Raw genomic sequence first — 21,151 nt, 5'->3', positions numbered from 1 at the left:
CTCGTGAATACAGCAAGATATTGTTGACACGTCAGTTGACACTTTTTTATTTATTTTTTTTTTATAATAGCAGAATATGATTGGTCACATCATTGAAAAACATTTCATGAAATTATTTAAACAAGTTTGAACACCAAATAATGTAATATAATTTTTTTTTTTTGTTAAATTAATAAAATCATTTACTTAATTTTAATTTTTTTTATTATTATTTTTTTTATTACATTTTCACCCCAAACAAGGCGCATTGCCACTTTGGTGTAGGGGGCTACTGTCAGGGGAAGCAACTACTGGAGCACTATGTTGGGATTTGGGCAGCAAGATGTCGGTTCACGTTGCACTTGAACTCTTGCATGTCAGTACAGTTGGGAAGCAGGAACTTGGAATGGAATTCCAGAGTCTAGCGGTTCTGGGGAAGAAACTACTGGAGTAGAAAGATCTTTTACATCCAGGGATCTCTACTGTGTGGGGGTGAGATTTAGCTGCCTGTCGGGTTTGTCGAGGGTGTCTACATCGTGGGGGCACAAGTGTCTGCAGTTCGTCAGAGCATTCACCATTAAAATACTTGTAGAACAGGCAGAGGGATGCAACGTTTCGTCGATGGGACAGGCTATTTTGTCTGAGACTGTCGTATTAACCAATTAATTAGTAAATTAGCGTGACCCATGGAAAATCCATGGAATGAGGACTACATTTAGCAACAAATATGTTTTGATAAATCTGATATATTCCTGGATAGCTCAAAAATAGTTGTTAGGCTAGAAAAACAAATAACACGCAGCAAATATGAATTTATTAACATTTCTATGAAAATACTGTACATTGTATTTTAAATATAGAACTGACCCAAATGAGATAAATTAATTAGTACTAATAAATACCCAGAAAGTAATATTGTGCTACATAGTTCAATACAAATAATAAAATCACATTGTAAGAGAAAATCTTTTATTTACTTTAATCGATCACATCTTGGCAAACAATGTTTTTTTTTTCCCTGTTTCGTTTGTACGTTTCTTTTTTACATAGCGATTTGCTGACTTTTCTTTGGCAAAAAAAAACTGTTGCGCATCGAAATTACTACGAGTTCTTTTTTTTCACCATTGCAACAATGATCATACACTAGCAGGACCTGTGGAAATTCCACACGGGACTCAGATGTTAAGTGTAAATGGAGACGCTCTGATATTATTGTAACTTTTTTGTTAAAACTGCAAAAGTTTTTATCTAAGCTAGCACAAACGCCCGGCAAAGCTCGATCGTAAAGTACGCTTAAATATGATATTTTAATTCTTGCAGATTTCGTATATATTATTATAGAGTTAATGTTCTATCATTTTTATATGTTATAAAGTTGTGATTTCAAAAATAAAAGAAATATATCCATATGACTTGGGTGCATTAACTTGAATCGAAATAAAAACTTACGAAAAAAATATATCCATGTGTATGTGTGTATATATATATATATATACATACACAACTTCAGTTCGTTCAGCCACAACGGAAACTGAAACCAAAACTTATAAAGAATTCTTGATAAAATTATTTATGAAAAAAAAAAAGATTACTGGAGGGCCATCAATTAAAATCGGAACCGAAACCGAAACTTATGAAGAATTCTTGATAAAATTATTTATTACAAGAAATGGAAGTACATAACAATTAAATGACCCGGATGTAAGCGTGACACAGAAAATAACATGCACGCTATTTTATTAATATATAGATTATTATAAGGGTATTCAAAAACGAGGTTACATTGTGATCTTGAGCACATGGTACAATGTGGAAAGAGGTGGCTGGTTACTTTTAATGCATCCAAAACCAAGCTTCTATCTTTACATCATCAATGCTCTGATCCTCATCTGGCATCAATTGAAATGAATGGCTCTCTTCTTGGTGGGGTTCCATGTTTTGACAAGCTTCTGAGCTTGACCTTTACTCCTGATCTGAAATTGGACACTTACATCAAATCTGTTGCCAAGGTCTCTGGAAAAATGATGGGATCCTTCTATCGATTCAATAGATATCTACTTGCTGATGCAATTCTCTATCTATATAAGAGCTGGGTACGTCTAAGGATGAAGTACTGTTGCCACATCTGGGCAGGAGCTGTTAGAACATATCCTGCGTTGACAGAGTCAAAATAAACTTTGTAGCCTAGTAGGAAATGCCCTTTTCTCTTACATGCAACCTTTTTCCACAGAAGAGATGTTGTGAGCTTGTTTCTGCTTTAGCGTTATTTTCATGTCAAATGCTCATCTGAGTTCCAATCTATGGTCCTTCCTAGCCTGATTTTCACAAAAAACACTTATCTAGCTGAAACCACTATCAATAATTTCTTCCACTCTTTATCTGTGCCTAAACCTAAATGTAGATTCTATGAATAAAGCTTCTTTCTTAGAACTGCACGCCTTTGGAACTCTGTTCCATTTTCCTGCTTTCCAGCTAATTACAATATGAACGTCTTCAAGTCCAATGTAAAGAAGTTCTTGATGAGCCATCCCCTTAAGTAATCCAACTTACTCAATTTCCACTACTAACGATTACTACGATATTCTCCCATTGACTACTGTACACTCTTTAACTGTTATCCTTGAGTGGCCTCTTGGCCTTGATAAATGGTGACTCCTATGTAAAATAAAAAGAAAGAAAAGGGAAGGCACTCTGATGTTCTTGTCCAGATTGGCCTTTTTAAAGCCAAATTTTATGAATTTGACATTTTCTGGATCACTTTCGCCAGTAAAAATTATATATGGCCTTTTTTCTTACAGACTAACAAATGAATGATATATAGATTGATGTATATTTTGCTGGGTGACCCCTCATGGTTAATGCCAGCAAAATAAAGAGGAAAAAAAAAATGAAAAATCTTTGAAAACTATTTAAACAAAACGTTTTAATGAATAAACTAGGGATAATTTTTTTATATTCTAATAGTTAAATTATTTGTGGTAGACATTTTAATTTTTTGAATAAAAAAACTCGAATTATATTATTTTATGATTGGAATTTTGATTTTTAAATAAAAATAGACTCAAGTTGTTTTTGTCACCAGAAACTTGGGGAGATGGGTGTGTGTGAAAGTGATGGTAAGATTGAAAATTTAGGATGCCGATCTTTTCTGTCCTTGGTCACTGAAGGAGAAATCCTTCTCAACCAAGGCAAATTTTATGCACAATGAAATCACATCTTAAATACATAGTTTTATTACGTTTCTGAATTTTTAAGATGAGGATTGGTTATTCGTATTAATAGGTTTTTTTTTTTTTTGCATAGTTTCGTCAATATCTTTCCTATCTTCAGAGAAATTCTTCAAGACTGAGGCTATTTTTTTTTTTATTTTTGTTCCAATCCAGAATGTTTCATTTTGGGAGCAACAGGATTTTCTTTTATTCGTTTTACTATTTTATTCATGTGAAAGAAAAATTTCTGTTTTCTCTTTCAGATTTGTTCCACGATTTTTTTCTGCTTCTTTTCATCCATTCCCAGTTTGTTGGTAAGCGTTGTAGTTGCTGTTGGTTACCAGTGGTGTCTGCAGACTGGCCTACAGGACTACCTCCTCCACAGCTCAGATGGGAAAGGTTCACGAGTGAGCCTGCTCGATGCCAACCGGGAAGGCCTGTTCTCTTCATTTGGATATGTTGCCCTCTATTTTGCGGGCATTCAAATTGGCGGCTACATCTTCCTCAACAGGTACGTCTGTTGTTTTTATCTTGTGCTGTAAAATATAGAGTCCAATAATACATTCCGTTACTGGCATAATTGTTGACACAAGGTCAATCCTGTATATGTAATTTGCTGTTTGCGAAGGGAAACATCGTCATGCCATTGGGCTGTTTGCTATCCTCTCTGTTAAGGCCAACTTATTCGAAGATTGATAAGAAGCGAGTAGAGTCTACAGCCTGTTGGACGATATCATTGTGAACGCTCTATCTAGGGAATCAGCCGGTGCATAATTGTCGGCACAAGTTCTATCCGATATTTGCGACTTGTTGTTATTTGTAAAGACGATCTTAACGTTATTTGTGAAACAAAATGTGTGCAGATAAAATTTTGAAAAAAAAAAAATCATAATGGTTTAATTTTGTAATGACTTTTAGTAAGTTTTAAAAAAATAGCATATGTGAGAGTTTGCCTCCCGATATCCAAAATATCAGAGAAAGGACTATATTTCCTCTTTTCTTAATTTTTTTTACTTACTTAACTAACAAGGCATATCGTCCCTTGGACCTAAGGGGCTACTATTTGGGACCATGCCTAGGAAAGATTAACAAGATATTTGTTTACATTACATTTAAACTTCTTTATATCAGTAGAGTCAAGGGAGCATCTAGAAGGAAGAGAATTCCAAAGTCTAGCTGTTCGAGGGGAAAAAAACTATTAGAGTAGAAAGTTTTCTGGCATTTAGGGTCCTCAACAGTGAAAGGGTGAGATTTTGTTGCTAAACAGGTTTGTTGGAGATGTGTACGTTGTAAGCGCACAAGTGCAACGAGTTCATCAGAACACGTTCCATTAAAATATTTGTAAAACCGGCACAGAGATGCAACATTGCAGTGATGGGACAGGAGTTGGAGTTTAGTTGACAAAGTGGGATATATTAGATTGAAGACTCTTTTTTGGACGCTATCCACGAGGTAGACTAGTGGTAGATGCACCAGTCCAGATGTGGCAACTTCTATTTGTATAAAATCCAAGCTCCAACCTCTGTCCATCACCGCAATGTTGCACCTCTGCCTGTTTTATAAGTACTTTAATAGAATGTGCTCTGATGAACTCCTAGCACATGTGCTCCCTTGACATATATACTCCCGATTAGCCCAACAAGCAGCAAAATCCCACCCCTTCACCGTAGAGGTTCCTAGATGCTGGAAAGCCTTCTACTAGTAGTGATACTTGCGCAGTTTAATGAAGACATTAAAAAATGAAAATATTGAAAAAAAAAGTTACATTGTACGTACCCGTTATGGAATGAAGTTTCCATACAAAAAGAAATCACTTGATTTGATCAAGTAGTTTTTTTTTTTACAGAGGAAAATCGAATTTTAATGAGATCGATCATGTGACAGCCATCTTGCCTATTTTGTGAATGAGGAGGGGGTGGGTGCCTTTAAATGAAAAAAGGATTAACAAAGGACAAAATGAAAAAGGGATTAAAAAAAGGACAGATAAACTCTGTAAAATAAGTGAAAAAAAAACCCCTAAAATATTTATCTAGGTATTTTTTTTTTCTGCCCATGTTTCAAAATAATCTCGTCAAGTTTTGTTAAGGCCAATAGCGGTAGGGACACTTACTTCAACTAGGGTTACTACTTTCTCCTTTTTGTCCCATATCACTATATGTATGCATTTCATAGTCATAATGGCTTGTGTATGACTTATTTCCCTACTGTTCTTCACTTTTCTATTTCCTTATGAATATTGAAGTCAATATGTAATGATACTAAACCTTAGGCCTTGAATCCTTATCCAATTTTGATCAAAATCCATTACATGATTTTGATTCTAGAAAAGGTCTCAAATTTAATACTTAAGCTTAATGGGCTTAAAAAAAAATTGTAATTCAGTGAATCTTGTGTCCGCATTCACAGTGGGTAGGTTGATCCGGCTCCTCCAATTGAACTCTCTGCATCTTTTATAGACGCTGCCGAGGCATGTCGGTTTGAAGCTGCAGTTGATATCAGGTCCAGCCATTCATGGTTCCAGTGGTGCACTCCGTAGAGGTGAGAACACAGGATCAGATCGATATCTTGCTTCACCATGCTGAGCCAGATTTTCAGTTGACCACCACGTTGTTTCTTCAATCCCTGGAGTGGGGCTGGGTTGATTGTGGCATGGATGAAGTCATCTGGTTGCCAGCACAGAGTGTGACCAAATCATCAAAGATGTCTCGAAAGGAGGGTCTGTTTGAGGGATGGTATCTGGCAGCACAAATGGATGGTGGCGTTTGGGATGAATTGGTGCCAGCGAACTTGAAGGATGCGGCGTAGGCAACGGTGGTTAAAAACTTCCAGACTGTGCAGGTCACAAACTCGTACTGGCCAGGTTTCGCATCCGCATAGGTGAATGGTGGACAAGCGCTTCGTATATTTGAGTTTTTGTGCCGAGTCTGACTTCATTTCTGGACGAGAGTTGGTTGTGAAAGCAGCTGAATCTTGCTTAATTGGTGTCTAATGACTATGGATAAAACGTCATGCAAACCTGAAATATTTTAATTTTTGGGTATTTAGCAGTGAAGATGACAACGAAGAAAAATTCAAATACATAAAAAATAAATGTTACCAAAGGCAAGATAAATTACTCTTCTACATACCTGGATAAGTCTTGTGCATTTTAACAGAATTTTAAGCGTTTATTCAGTTTGAGAGACAAGTAGGGTTGAACAGGTAAGTTAAACTGACAATCAAGATGGCCTACAAAAGCATGCTGTCTTCAGAGCGTTGATAATTGTTCAAAAGTGGAAAAATTAACATAAATACTGATAGAAATCGACTGTATAAGTGTCACGAAATATCACGGTAAAACTTATATGGTGGATTTCTATCAGTATTTTTGTTCAATTTTTTTCACATTTGAACAATTATCGATGCTTTAAAGAGGGCATCTTTTCGTCGGCCATCTTGATTGCCCGTTTAACTTACTTACTTGACACAACTTGGTTTTCAAACTAAATAAATGCTTAAAATTACGTTAAAATACACAAGACTTATCCAGGTATGTAGAAGAGTAATTTATCTTGCTTTTGGTAACATTTATTTGTTATGCATTTGAATTTTTGGTTCTTTTCTTTGTTGTTGTTTTCTCTGCTAAACACTCGGATTTTCAAATAAGAGGTTGTGCCCTTAAAACTCTCTACAAAACGCTTTAGAAAATTGAGGAGTATTTATTTATGTCTAATACCTATTATTCAAGTTTCATAAAAATCGGACATGTCTGAATTATCACTTAGGGTCATCATCGCTTTTTGATCTCTTTTTCATAAGACTAAATTAAATATAGCCCAAATTACCCATCCTCATGCCAAGAAGTTGTGTTCCACAATTCATAATGATCATTTAATATATATATATATATATATATATATATATATATATATATATGTATATACACCCCTTAAATATAAAGATTTACAAAACAAAATATACACCCCTTAAATATAAAGATTTACAAAAAAATATACACCCCTTAAATATAAACATTTACAAAAAAAATATACACCCCTTAAATATAAAGATTTACAAAAAAAAATATACACCCCTTAAATATAAAGATTTACAAAAAAGAATATACACCCCTTAAATATAAAGATTTACAAAAAAAAATATACACCCCTTAACTATAAAGATTTACAAAAAAATATACACCCCTTAACTATAAAGATTTACAAAAAAAAAATATACACCCCTTAAATATAAAGATTTATAAAAAAAAAATATACACCCCTTAAATATAAAGATTTACAAAAAAAAAAATATACACCCCTTAAATATAAAGATTTATAAAAAAAATATACACCCCTTAAATATAAAGATTTACAAAAAAATATACACCCCTTAAATATAAAGATTTATAAAAAAAAATATACACCCCTTAAATATAAAGATTTATTAAAAAAAAATATGCACCCCTTAAATATAAAGATTTATAAAAGAAAATATGTACCCCTTAAATATAAAGATTTATAAAAAAAAAATATACACCCCTTAAATATAAAGATTTACAAAAAAAAATATGCACCCCTTAAATATAAAGATTTATAAAAGAAAATATGCACCCCTTAAATATAAAGATTTACAAAAAAATATGCACCCCTTAAATATAAAGATTTATTAAAAAAAATATGCACCCCTTAAATATAAAGATTTATAAAAGAAAATATGCACCCCTTAAATATAAAGATTTATAAAAAAAATATACACCCCTTAAATATAAAGATTTATAAAAAAAATATGCACCCTTTAAATATAAAGATTTATAAAAGAAAATATGCACCCCTTAAATATAAAGATTTATAAAAAAAAATATACACCCCTTAAATATAAAGATTTATAAAAAAAAATATGCACCCCTTAAATATAAAGATTTATAAAAAAAAATATGCACCCCTTAAATATAAAGATTTATAAAATAAAATATGCACCCCTTAAATATAAAGATTTACAAAAAAAATATGCACCCCTTAAATATAAAGATTTACAAAAAAAAATATGCACCCCTTAAATATAAAGATTTACAAAAAAAATATGCACCCCTTAAATATAAAGATTTATAAAAAAAAATATGCACCCCTTAAATATAAAGATTTATAAAAAAAATATGCACCCCTTAAATATAAAGGTTTATAAAAAAAAATATGCACCCCTTTAATATAAAGATTTATAAAAAAAAATATACACTCCTTAAATATAAAGATTTACAAAAAAAAAATATACACCCCTTAAATATAAAGATTTATATAAAAAAAAAAATTTGAAGTTACCATGTTACTCGCCATGTTGCTGAAAATATATATTTGAAAATACATAATGATCAGTTCAGTAGTTTAAGAGTTTATTCTGTACAACAAAATATATATAGGCACTTTATCATGACGATTCCCTCTCTCCTTTTGACGGAATGGTCATTACTGTCCAACTGTGGCACTCTTCATGAATTGTCGTCATTGACTCCAATTCTGCACCATTCTGATCAACTCAGCCATGCTAATGTCCTTCATGTTGTCTGACATTTTTGTTTTTGGTCTTCAACGTCCTCTTTTGCCAGGGGTTGTACCAAAGAGCAGTTATTTTGTTAGGCTGTCTGTTCTGACCACATGCCTCAAAAATTGCAATTTCCTGTCATTGATGTTGTCCAGCAGTCTTCAGCATGATCCAATCTTCTCCAGCACCCATTTTTACCTTTATCCACCCAGCTTACACAAAGAAGTCTACGGTAGCACCATAATTCAAAAGCAGCGATTTTTTTTTTTTTCCTTCTCCTCTTGTTGACGATTTCCTATAGTGATGAATTGTGGAAGCCTTTGTGTAGCTTAAATTTTTTTTTTTTTTTTTTTTAATATATGGAAATCGCTCCAGACAAGGCATGAAGCCGCTTAATGCAAGGAGCTAAAAATCGAAAATACTGCAACATCAAAATCTTGCCAACAATAAGTGTTTAGATGGCATACGTCTGACTCGGAAAACCATAATTCTTCCCTCTTTGTCAAAAACATCGCTCGTGGAATGTGAGGACTAAAGGACACAATAAAGGAAATGAAAGTTATGTGGCTGCCGAAAGTAAACCCAAGAATTGCTAAAAAAGATATATTTTCATAACTTGCTACCTAGTTCTACTCGTGTATTGGGCACTGTTGAAGTAAATCCTGGAAATCGATACACAAAATATATCTCCTTATAGCATTTTATGTGGATACATGAAATAATATAGAATAATAATATAGACATATATACACACCTAAATTCATATAAGATTGGGACAATTAATTGGGAATAGGAAAAAAATTTTTGCCTATTTTCCGATTCCAAAAACAATTCCATTAATTATATTTTTATTTGATTTTGTTTAAAAAAAACTTCCACTACTGATAATAATAATAAAATACTTATTGATTTTAAAATACCAGTAATAATAATAAAATACTTATTGATTTTAAAATACCAGTAATAATAATAAAATACTTATTGATTTTAAAATACCAGTAATAATAATAAAATACTTATTGATTTTAAAATACCAGTAATAATAATAAAATACTTATTGATTTTAAAATACCAGTAAAACTAAAATCTATAGATCACCCTCACACAAATTTATTTTTATGTTTGAGAAAACATATGCACATTTAACGTGGGTTTTTACGGTGATTGTGAAAAAAATTACAACTTTATACTTCAATATTTAGAGATTTCTAGAGAATTGGAATTGGAAATTGTATTGGAATTGGAAATTTATCATGGAGTTGTTAATTGTATTGGAATCGGGGAAAAATCTTGGAATCGTCCCATCACTAATATCCACTCCCTAAATGATAAAGTAAACCACAAGAATGTTTTTGCACCCATCACTCAGAATCGATATTTTCAAACTCTTAATGATTTGTTCATTTGTTTAGGAGATTATCCTGTACCTAGAAATATATAAAAATATGCACATACCGGACTTATATATAAATACAAGATGGTGGCCCACAGTAAATAGCGATTACAAAACTCCCATGACTGAGTTTGATGCGATGTAAGTTGTTTTGCTTTATTTTATTTTTTTTTTTATATTGTTATGCATTTTTTTTCTATTTTTTTTTATTTTTATTTTTTTTTTTTTTAAGGATTTTCTGTTTTTTCTGCTAAATTCATGGAAGAAATATTCAGTACTGACATACAGATATTGGTTGTTCCCCCATAAATGAAACAGATCTGCAAATGTGCCAATGTTTTTTTATTTGAAGGGATTGGTTAGATAATAAAATCTTGAACTTTGGAATTTTGCAAAATTATTATATATATATATTTATTTATTTAAAACTGTAGAGAAAGTCAGTAAACCATTGATACCGTCGGTTTTAAGCCTAAGATAAGGAAGACCAGTTAATGGTAAATAATGTTAGGCTCTCGTCAGCCATATTGTTTTCTGTTTGAGGAAAATGCAGGACCGCACGTATTGTCTATAATATTGTCCAGTTTTATTTAACTATAGCTTATCTCTATTTCTATATATTTTATTTTAATTTCGATTTTCCAATTTTTTGATTTAAAAAAATTTTTTTATTCAATATATTTTTTTAGTAAATATATGTTTAAATTAATTTTATCCTATTCTGTTTCTAATTGGCAATGACAGTACCAATGGTTTTCTGACCTGTACAGTTTTAAATAAATAAATATTAAGCTCTTATATTGAAAATATTTTCTTTGTAATCGAGCACTTTGTTGGAATTCTTTCCCATAAAACAGTAAACAAATATATATATATATATATATATATATAAGAACTTTATTGTAAGGTTTTTGAACTTTGAAAATTAAAAAAAAAACTTTTAAAATTAAAAAATTTTTTTTTTGAAATTGTTAAATATTTTTATAAATTTAAAAAACTTTTTCTTCGTATTTAATTTTCTTATATATTGTTTTGTAACTTCTCTTAGCATTTATTGTTTTGTCTGTCCCTTCTCTCTTTTATCTGCATCATATCGCTTCCTATGAAATAATTTTATTCCAATTTTTATCTCAACAATTTTTCCATTTCTGATCTGAATGTTTCCAAAGTCGGTGTTGTCTTTTTATCTTTACTTTGTATAATGCCGGCTTTTACTCCTCTTTTGACGAGAAGCATTTAGCTTCGAAATGCCATGATCTATAGTGGTTTCTCCCTTATTCCCCTTTCTGTAACCCTTATTGATTTGATAAGTTCATAAAGTTTCTATGTAACTTTACTATTTATCTTAACTCATATATATACATACACAAAATTGAAAATAAGGATTACATATATAAATGGATACGTTTAGAAGGCTAAAAGCAATGCAATTTTTTATATAAACAAATTTATTTGCTTATATCAGATATATTTCGATACTTTATATTCTTATCAATGAAGAGTTTTTTTTTCTTTGTGCACATGGTGGAATTCTGCGAGCGAGAGTGTGTCAGTCCGTAGGTTTTGGTGACGGTTAGATATTTAAAAAAAATAAAAATAAAAAAGTCATCAGCAGGAGTGTCGCATTAACCATGCAAAATTTAAATAAAGAATATCTTTTTTTTTTCTTTACCTGTACTTGAAGCATATTGTGTTAATTGAAAATAAGAATTGTGTATATAAAACAATGCATTTTTTTTTTTTTTTGAAATAAGCATAATAAATTACAAGCAAAATAAATTACTATTAAAAACATTACATTAAAATTAGAATATAAAACTATTCTTTTTCAAAAGCTTCTGGAATGTTCTAAGTTGTGATGTTCCATTTGGAGTGTTTCTGGAACTTTCCATTCACCAAAACTATAAAAGAACACTGCTAGCATCCACTCTTCAGTTAATCAGTTCATGCGGTAGTTTGAGTCATGATGCCACTCCAGGTTGTCAGATGATGACTAAATTAACTCTAGTCAATATTTTCTGGAATCCAAATCCGGTCAAAGAATCAATTACAAGCAACCCTTAAAGAAAAACTGAATATTTGCCAATTATAAAGATTTTCTGACCTTCTCTCTGACCAAAGAAATATCTAAATATTAATTTAATTTTCCAACATCTGGTGTCACAAAAAAAAAAAAAAACATCATCGCAAACATTAATTAATGGGAAACGAATTACCTCCCTTTATAGTTGCTCTTTATCAGTTAAAAATCATTAAAATCATTTCCTCTCCAAAAATTTAAAAAACAAGCAAAAAAAAAAAAACATGGTTGTCTGTTTACGGTTTCAAATTGGCAATTTTATTTTATTTTATTTTATATTATTTTATTTTATTTTTTATTTATTTTTATTTTATTTTTCATTTTATTTTATTATTTTATTTTATTTATTTTATTTTTATTTTATTTTATTTTAAAAAAGTAATGTTGAGCGGAGAATAAGTTTTTATGATAGATTCTTTTTAAAATTTAAAAAAATAATGTGCGAATGAATTGACATCTGTTTCTTTATAATTTATATTGAAAATTATTTAAAAAAAATAAATAAATGTGTTGTATGTTGAATTTTCATTGAAAAAAATCTAAATTTTTTAAATAAATTAAAAAAAAAAAAAAATTTTTTTTTATTACATTTTCACCCCAAACAAGGCAAATTGTCACTTTGGTGTAGGGGGCTACTATCAGGGGCAACAACTACTGGGGTACTATGTAGGGATTTGGGCAGCAAGATGTCGGTTCACGTTACACTTGAACTTTTGCACGTCAGTACTGTTGGGGAAGCAGGGACCTGGAATGGAATTCCAGAGTCTATCAGTTCTGGGGAAGAAACTATTGAAGTAAAAAGATCTTTTACATCTAGGGATCTCTACAGTGTGGGGGTGGGATTTAGCAGCCTGTCGGGTTTGTCGAGAGTGCTCACGTCGTGGGGGCACAAGTGATTGCAGTTCGTCAGAGCATTCACCACTAAAATACTTGTAGAAAAGGCAGAGGGATGCAACATTTCGTCGATGGGACAGAGGCTGAAGCTTAGATGCCAGTTCAGGGCCTATCAGGTTTGCGACTCTCTTTTGAACCTTGTCAAGGAGCGAAAGACTAGTAGCAGATGCATCAGCCCAGATGTGGCAGCAATACTCCATACATGGGCGAATGGTGGCCTTATAGAGGTATAGGATACTTTCGGGTGTTAGTAGTTTTCTAGCACGGTAGAGAGAGCCCACCTTTCTTGCAGCGGCCCTGGCAATGCCTTCAATGTAATTGTTCCAACTCATGTTTCCTGTGAACGTTAGGCCAAGGAGTTTGAAAGATGGACTCTCAGATAAAGAGTCGTTGGCCATTGCTATGGGTGGTAGAGAGGGTTTCTTGTAATTATTGAATGAAACTAGTTTAGTCTTGGCAGCATTGAACGCGACCAACCACTTATGTCCCCATTCCACGACAGATTGGAGGTCTTCCTCTAGTGTTTCTGCTATTTCTTTAGAAATGTGTTCATTCGTCTTCCTGTCGTGTCTGCCATAGAGTGTAGTGTCATCAGCATATATACCCATCTCAGGCAATTTTGTCGGGGAGGTCATTTATGAATATCAAGAACAATAGAGGTCCAAGGATAGAACCCTGGGACACCCCCGTATTTATATCATATTGTTTAGATGTACGACCGTCGAGGACAACCTGGATTTTTCTCTTATCTAAGAAGGATTTAATTATGTTAAGTATTCTACCAGTGATACCGTATGATCTGATTTTCCTGAGGAGACCCTCATGCCATACCCTGTCAAAAGCTTAGATATATCTAGAGCTACCGCTCTACCCTCCCCCGCTTTGTCCAGTGAATGGTATATACGTTCTGAGATTACAGTTAGGAGGTCTGCTGTGGAACGGGCTTGTCTAAATCCATATTATTTGTCAGTCAGTAGTTTAGCATCTGTAAGATGATGGACTAGAGCATGGTTGATTATGGTCTCAAATATTTTGGCAAAAAGTGGGAGGAGGCTAATGGAGCGATAATTTGATGGGTCTGTCCTTTCGCCAGAATTCTTGAATACTGGTACAACAGAAGCAGTTTTCCAACAGCCCGGAAAGCAAGCTTCATTAAGGCATTTGTTGTAGAGTTTGGAGAGAACTGGAGCCACTTTGGCTGAGCACTTTTTTAATAGCACAGCTGGGATAAGATCAGGTCCACATGCTTTTGAAGTGTCAAGGTTTTTTATAATAGCATGCACCTGAGCAGGGGTGGTTTAGCTTTAAAAGGTAAAAAAAAGGATTTACTAAAAAATTTTTAAAATCGTTATTTGTTTTATTTTTTTTTTCATTTTATTTATGTGTTTTGAATATTTTTGCACCAAACATTTCCATGAGTTCTGCTAGTTTATTACTTTTCAATAACTTTCTTTCTTCTACACGTAAACTAGACTGAATTAAGAACTTGCTTATCTCCCTTAGATCATTTGTAAATATTTTTGTTTCTTTGTTTTTATGTACAATAAATACTTTTTTATTTTTCTTTAAACTCTAAATTTTAGATTTTTTAATATGTTTCACGTTTAATATCCCTAAACTCAACACATAACATTGGACAAATTTAGCTGCTACTGATGGGTATATGTATGGCTTAGTGCAATGTGACATGTCGTCTACACCAAGCATGTCAAACACAAGGCCTGTGGTTTGCATGAATCCCATCGTAGACACACGTGTGGCCCGCATGAAGAAATGATCTGCTTTTCTTCCACAACTCCTTGGCAGGAGTTTATATGTTTCAGCATAATATTTCATTTGACTCCTCTCCTCCCACTCCGTTTAAAAATGAAGCATTATCTCCCTTTAAAAATGAGGCATTATCTCCCTTTAAAAATGAGGCATTATCTCCCTTTAAAAATGAGGTGTCATCTCTCTTTAAAAATGAGGTGTCATCTCTTTTTAAAAATGAGGTATTATCTCTTTGAAAATGAGATATTATCTCTCTTTAAAAATGCGGTATTATCCCTCTTTAAAAATGAGGTGTTATCTCCCTTTAAAAATGCGGTATTATCCCTCTTTAAAAATGAGGTATAAACCATGTACGCTATTATTTGAATTTGTTTGTATGCTTCTAAATTGAAAAAAAAAAAGTAGCAAACATTTTTATTTAATGCGTTCAACTTTTGTGGTCCCCATGACAATATTAATTGACTCGTACGCCCCTGAGATTATTTTGTGTTTAACATGCCTGGTCTACACTATTGCAACAGTCGCATAACCTAGCATAATGCATTCAATTTTGATAGTGTTCTGCCTGACTTGCTGCAAGAAGTTGGTCTGTTATGAGTCAAAATCTCATGTGGTGCTCCCCTGTCGTAAAAGATGGGAAATAGTTGTCGAAAAATACTTGTTGAGGCTTATTGTGCTATTGGTTGCGAAATTGCAAAATGGATGGGGTCACAGTCCACAGTTGATGAGAGGGAGAAAGTGGTTGCTATTATTATAGTCAATATCGATTTCAACTTTTTGTCATATGTCATTTGCTTTTCATCATTATTTTCGCCACTGCACTGGTACTGGATCAATTTTTTTTCCTTTATTAAGCCATGGTTATGTAATCATTAGCAATAGACCTGAGGCTACTAAACTAATTTGGGAAAGCATAAAACTTACAAACATCATGATAGATAACAAATACAAAACTCAAAAATGTGGTGAATTTGAATGACATCTCGGTGTTTGATGACTCGTTTGGCCTCTAATTTGACCTAATTTGACCTCTGCTGGGTCAACACATCTTGCGAAATACAGAATCCTCTTGGCGCATATCTACTCTGCCTGTGACCGTTTTATTTGTTACTGGTTCATTGCCGTAACTTTTCAATCCGTGTTGCATTTACGCTTATGAATGGTGATGGAGAGGGTATTATAAGTCCAAGAGTTGCCCAGACGTGGCAACAAATTATAGACAAGAACAGGGTACTTATTTGCTCCCCCACTGAGCAAATTAGGCACAAGGTCGATTTTTTTTAATGTGGAGAGTGAAGAAGAAATGGGGACCAGCTCCCTGGGGAGTAGGGGAACTGGATAGTGACAATTGGTATGAAGGGTTTCCCCTACATTGACCAATAACTTATATGTGGGGTTGCCCCCACATATGGTCTTTGATTGTAGTATATGCCGGAACAGATAAAAAACTCCTTGTGTCGATTTAGCTGCAATCATTTCATTCATCCAATCTCTTTTTTTTTTGTTCCCAGCATGCCTTTCTTCATTTGTCTTCCGTTTTGTCATTAAAATGCATTATTGTTTGTAATGAATAATACTTTAGGGAAGCTAAGGGTAGAGCGATAACTATTTCTGTAATAAAGTTATGATGTCACGCCAGGTAGACGTCTCCACATACACACATATCGCTACTATTATATAAAAAGAAACTTTGTCGCTGTGTGTGTCCGTGTGTGTGAATTCGTTCCCTATGAACTCGAAAGCGGCTGGGTCAATTTTTATGAAATTTCACACGGAGTTACTTTATGTGCCTGGCAGTGTTCTTAGATAGTTTTTGTATTAGAATGTCTTTGATAAGTATCGATAGTCGAAAAAAATCCGATGAAAGAAGGAACAGGCGATTTTGACTAAAGTTAACACCTTACACAGCCTAATATCACAAGTGCATTTGAGGAGTTTTATTACCACACAAGCTGAACGTCTCAGCATCTAAAATCAACAGTAAGTTCTTTGTTATGACAGAGTCGTGTTCGAAATGAATGTTTCTGTTTAAAGAACACTTGCAACATTAAATTTGACTTTTCCATTTTTAAACTTAAATTCAAGCCATTACCACACAAACAGTAAGGCCAGGCATATAAAATTAACAGTAGGTTCTTTGATATGACAGGGGTGCATTTGAAATGAATGTTACACTTTAGAGCACAATACGGCATAATTATGTTGACATACCAATCCCCCGTTAGATCGTCAAAGTTAAGCAACATTAAGCCTGGTCAGTACTAAAATGGGTAACAATTTGGAAATTATGGGTGCTGTATGTGCTCTCCGCTTATATTGAGTATTGACATTGTTTCTAGTTGTTCTGGACATCTCCTTGCCACTGGCCGCAAGCAGTACCGATTCAGAAGAGGCATGGTTGAGGATTTCACAACCCTTGCCTCACAATTACATGGGCAGCTACACTTACATTGTGTCTGGAAACTGAACAGTAGTACTGAGAGCACAATTAAAGCATGATACTTGACTTTTGCATTTTAAACTTTAATTCAATCCATCTATATTACAAATCTCACCTGTCTGTTTAAATGTATGTATGAATGTATGTTTGTATGTCTCGCAAAAACTTTCCACAGAGGCGATGGATTTTCACGAGATCAGTATCATTTTGAAGCTCAACCCTTTCGACCACAAATATCGAAAAATTGGTTCTGTCAATTTGGGTCTAAACACTTGGAACATGGATCAAACTTTTTTAATTTGATTTGAGTCCAAAACAATAAACGTTAAGGGGGTCAAAATTGAGGTTAAAGTTAAAAAAAATTTGACCTCTGTGGTCTTTACCAAATTACTCAGCCAATTTCTTGTCTAAATATTTGAAATTTTACATAAAGTGTATTCAAGCATAGGGCAAGCTTTTTAATCGGGTTTTGGCCGAAAATTTAGCTGCCAAGGAGTCAAAGCTCAAAAGATTTGATCCTTGTGGTCTCTAGCAAACTATTAAGCTAATTTGGAGTCTAAAAATTTGAAATTTTACATAAAGGGTATTCAGACATGCAGGAAGCTTTTTAATCAGTTTTTGGGCAAGAATTTGGTTGCCAAGAGGTCAAAGTTGAAAGAGTTGACCTTCACAGACACTACCAAACTTCTCTCACAATTTTGGGTCTAAACACTTGATATTTTAGATGTAGGTTACCAGGACATGAGTAAAACTTTTTAATTTATATAAAGTTATGAACAGTACATAGGGCCTGGGCAAAGCATGGCTGAACTGCTGGTGTGTGTGTGTATATATATATATATATATATATATATATATTCCAGGTTAATATTTTCCAGAGGTAAAGCAACTAATGAAGTTTTAACGAGGTTAATTCAAAAGTGCTCAATACCGAAGTAGAGCAAGATATACTTTTTATTTGTTTCACATAAGAATTAATGTCGCTACACATTCATGAGCATATTTCGGTCAGCTAGTTACTAGTAACTAGAGACCCTTCAGGCGATATGTAAAACAAAAAGTATATATATATATAGAGAGAGAGAGTCATCCACATACAGTACTGTTCTGCTGTATCACAGCTCATCAGTGCAGCTAGACAAGCAGGTACCTCAAGACAGGTTTGAAACTTGACCGTGCAGATGACAATCAGTGCTTTTAACTGTTACGCTATTCAGCTGCTGCTATGACGGGCATGTGAATTAATGATATTCAAACATTATCCAAATGCCTAAGCTCGATTTGTTTTCACAAAGAGCATTGCTTAGTACGCTAATGGTAGTTTGTTTATCACTTCCCAATATGCTCAACCCAAGATAGGGAGCATTCTGTATATACCCAGTGTTGCCAGGTCGAAACGTATTGCCGGGCATAATATTTAAAATACACTGAAGGTATTTATTTAGCAATTATGAATTACAAAATAGCTGATATTTCCCCAAAACCTCCTGCCTTGATGGAGGGGAGACTAAAACTTGTTTCTATGTTTTCAAATGATCTGAAATAACAGCAAGGGGAGACTTGATTCCAAATATTTCTCATATGTTATACCTTCCCTCTTTGGTTTTCATACATCAAGTAAATTTCACAGTGTATAAGGATTATTTGATACTGGAGATATTTATAATCATACCCTATTTCCAAAAGAGAGGAGATATAACATATGAAAAATATTTGGAATCCAGTCTCCCCTTGCTGTTATTTCAGATCATTTGAAACCATAGCAGCAAGTTTTAATCTCTCCTCCATCAAGGCCAGAGGTTTTTTTGGGATATATATATATATATATATATATATATATATATATATATATATATATATATATACTAGCATGGGTGCCTGGCGTTGCCCGGGTGTTAGGAGGTGTATGCTGAGCAAAAAAAAAAAAAAAAGGTCAATTTTTTTAACTTTGATCCCTATTATAACCCCTTAAAATTTATTATTTTGGACTCAAATCAAGTTATTAAGTTAGATCCATGTCCAAGGAACCTATATCTAAAATTTCAAGTGTTTAGACCCAAAATTGTCGGAGGAGTTTGGTAGAGTTCTTAAAGGTCAAATCGTTTAATTTTGACCCCTTAAAAGGCCAAATTTCTGGCCGAAAACCGATCACATAGATTTTCCCAAATCTCAGTACCCTGTATACCAAATTTCGAGTTTGTAGACTGAAAATTAACAGAGTTATTGCGAAGGGAAATGTACACAGACAAATAGACAGACACACACACATTCACTTTTATAGATATAATAGCATGGGTGCCCGGGTGTTTGGAGGTGTATGCTGAGCCAAAAAAAAGCAAATAAAAAAAAAAAGGTCAATTTTTTTTTTATTTGACCCCTATTATGACTCCTTAACATTTATTTTTTTGGGCTCAAATCAAGTTATTAAGTTAGATCCATGTCCAAGGAACCTATATCTAAAATTTCAAGTGTTTAGACCCCAAATTGTCGGAGGAGTTTGGTAGAGTTCTCGAAGGTCAAATCGTTGAACTTTGACCCTTTAACAGCCAAATTTCTGTCCGGAACCCATACACATAGATTTCCCCAAATCTCAGTACACTGTATATCACATTTCCAGTCTATAGACCTAAAATTGACAGTTATTGCGAATGTACACACACACACACAGGCACACAGACACGTTCACTTTTATAGAGATATCTACTTGTTTGTAATATACTGAATTTTACTGGGTTCGTATAATTCAGTAAATTTTCATATACCAATGAATTTTAAGCCAAAAAGAGATGATTTAAAAAGTAAGCTACAAAATTATTATATTTCATAATTGAGCATTGATATACTGTATTAACAAAACCAAGTCTTCAAAAAAGGAATTAGTAGCAACAAAAAGTGTATTTCATTGTAAGTTACAATTGTTTCAAGACCGGTTGGACAATTTCAAACATTATGCCGTTTGAAAATCTTCACATAATCAGCCTTTCTTCAGACTTCTTGAATAAAAAACACTTTAACAATAGAACATTATTTAATTTTCAAATGCCATAATGCTTGAAATTGTCCAACCGGTCTTGAAACAATTGTAACTTAAAATGAAATACACTTTTTGTTGCTACCAATTCCTTTTCTGAAGTCTTGGTTTTGTTAATAAAGTATATATATATATATATATATGTATATATATCAGGGGCGGAGATGGGACTAGTGCCACTCGTACCCGGCATGACCAATAACTCGATCAATGTTCAATGTTATTCAAAATTGATTAAAAATCATCCATTAATTTCAAGCAATTACATATCTATTCAAGTTTCGATAACTAAGTAGCCAAAAGTTCATAGTTATATCTGGGAATAATACAACGATGCTGTTTTGAACGGATGGTCTTTGTCCAGCCACCGTCAGATCCATTGAACATCTCATAAAAGCGGCTATAATGTTGTGTATAGAGTTGTAGACTTAATTGCTAACCTGGTTAGTTGTCATTGTCATCAATTTCTTTATTCTAATAAACATATTTTTCTCATCATAGTAATGAACATCTCTTTTCTTCTATACTTTTGAAAGGAAAAAAAATTATCTTATCTACTGTATTAACAAGACTAATAATTATATAGTATCTTGATTGTTTACATAAAAAAACACCATACAAGGTACATTAGTCAATCTGTGCTATACAATAGAGAATCACGCAATAGCAACTATGATGACTTACTTTGGGTCCATGGACCACGGATTGGGAACTGAAGTTGACAGAGGACGAGGGGGGGGTCAAGAGTAGCAATAATAGGCTATAAAAAAAGCAATAATACCACAAATATGTTTATATAACATTCATATTATTTTATTGATTGTATGGTACATCTTACACG

The 21,151-nt window shown here is 33.1% G+C and overlaps 1 protein-coding gene across 3 annotated transcripts in view; it reads left to right on the top strand.

Annotated features, from left to right (window-relative positions):
- The window catches only part of LOC145296114 (glucosaminyl-phosphatidylinositol-acyltransferase PIGW-like), a 51,819-nt gene that overhangs the window by 20,345 nt on the left and 10,323 nt on the right, over positions 1–21,151 (top strand). For all 3 annotated transcript variants that reach the window (XM_080142256.1, XM_080142257.1, XM_080142258.1), the window contains exon 4: positions 3,452–3,699. In XM_080142256.1, the coding sequence (XP_079998382.1) occupies positions 3,452–3,699 (248 nt within the window). The remainder of the gene's footprint in view (positions 1–3,451; positions 3,700–21,151) is intronic.

This window comes from Euprymna scolopes, chromosome 16 (genome assembly GCF_053919585.1).
Source record: "Euprymna scolopes isolate OS-2025 chromosome 16, ASM5391958v1, whole genome shotgun sequence".
In the NCBI taxonomy this organism is placed as follows: domain Eukaryota; kingdom Metazoa; phylum Mollusca; class Cephalopoda; order Sepiida; family Sepiolidae; genus Euprymna; species Euprymna scolopes.
This window is presented reverse-complemented; position numbering and strand designations above follow the sequence as displayed.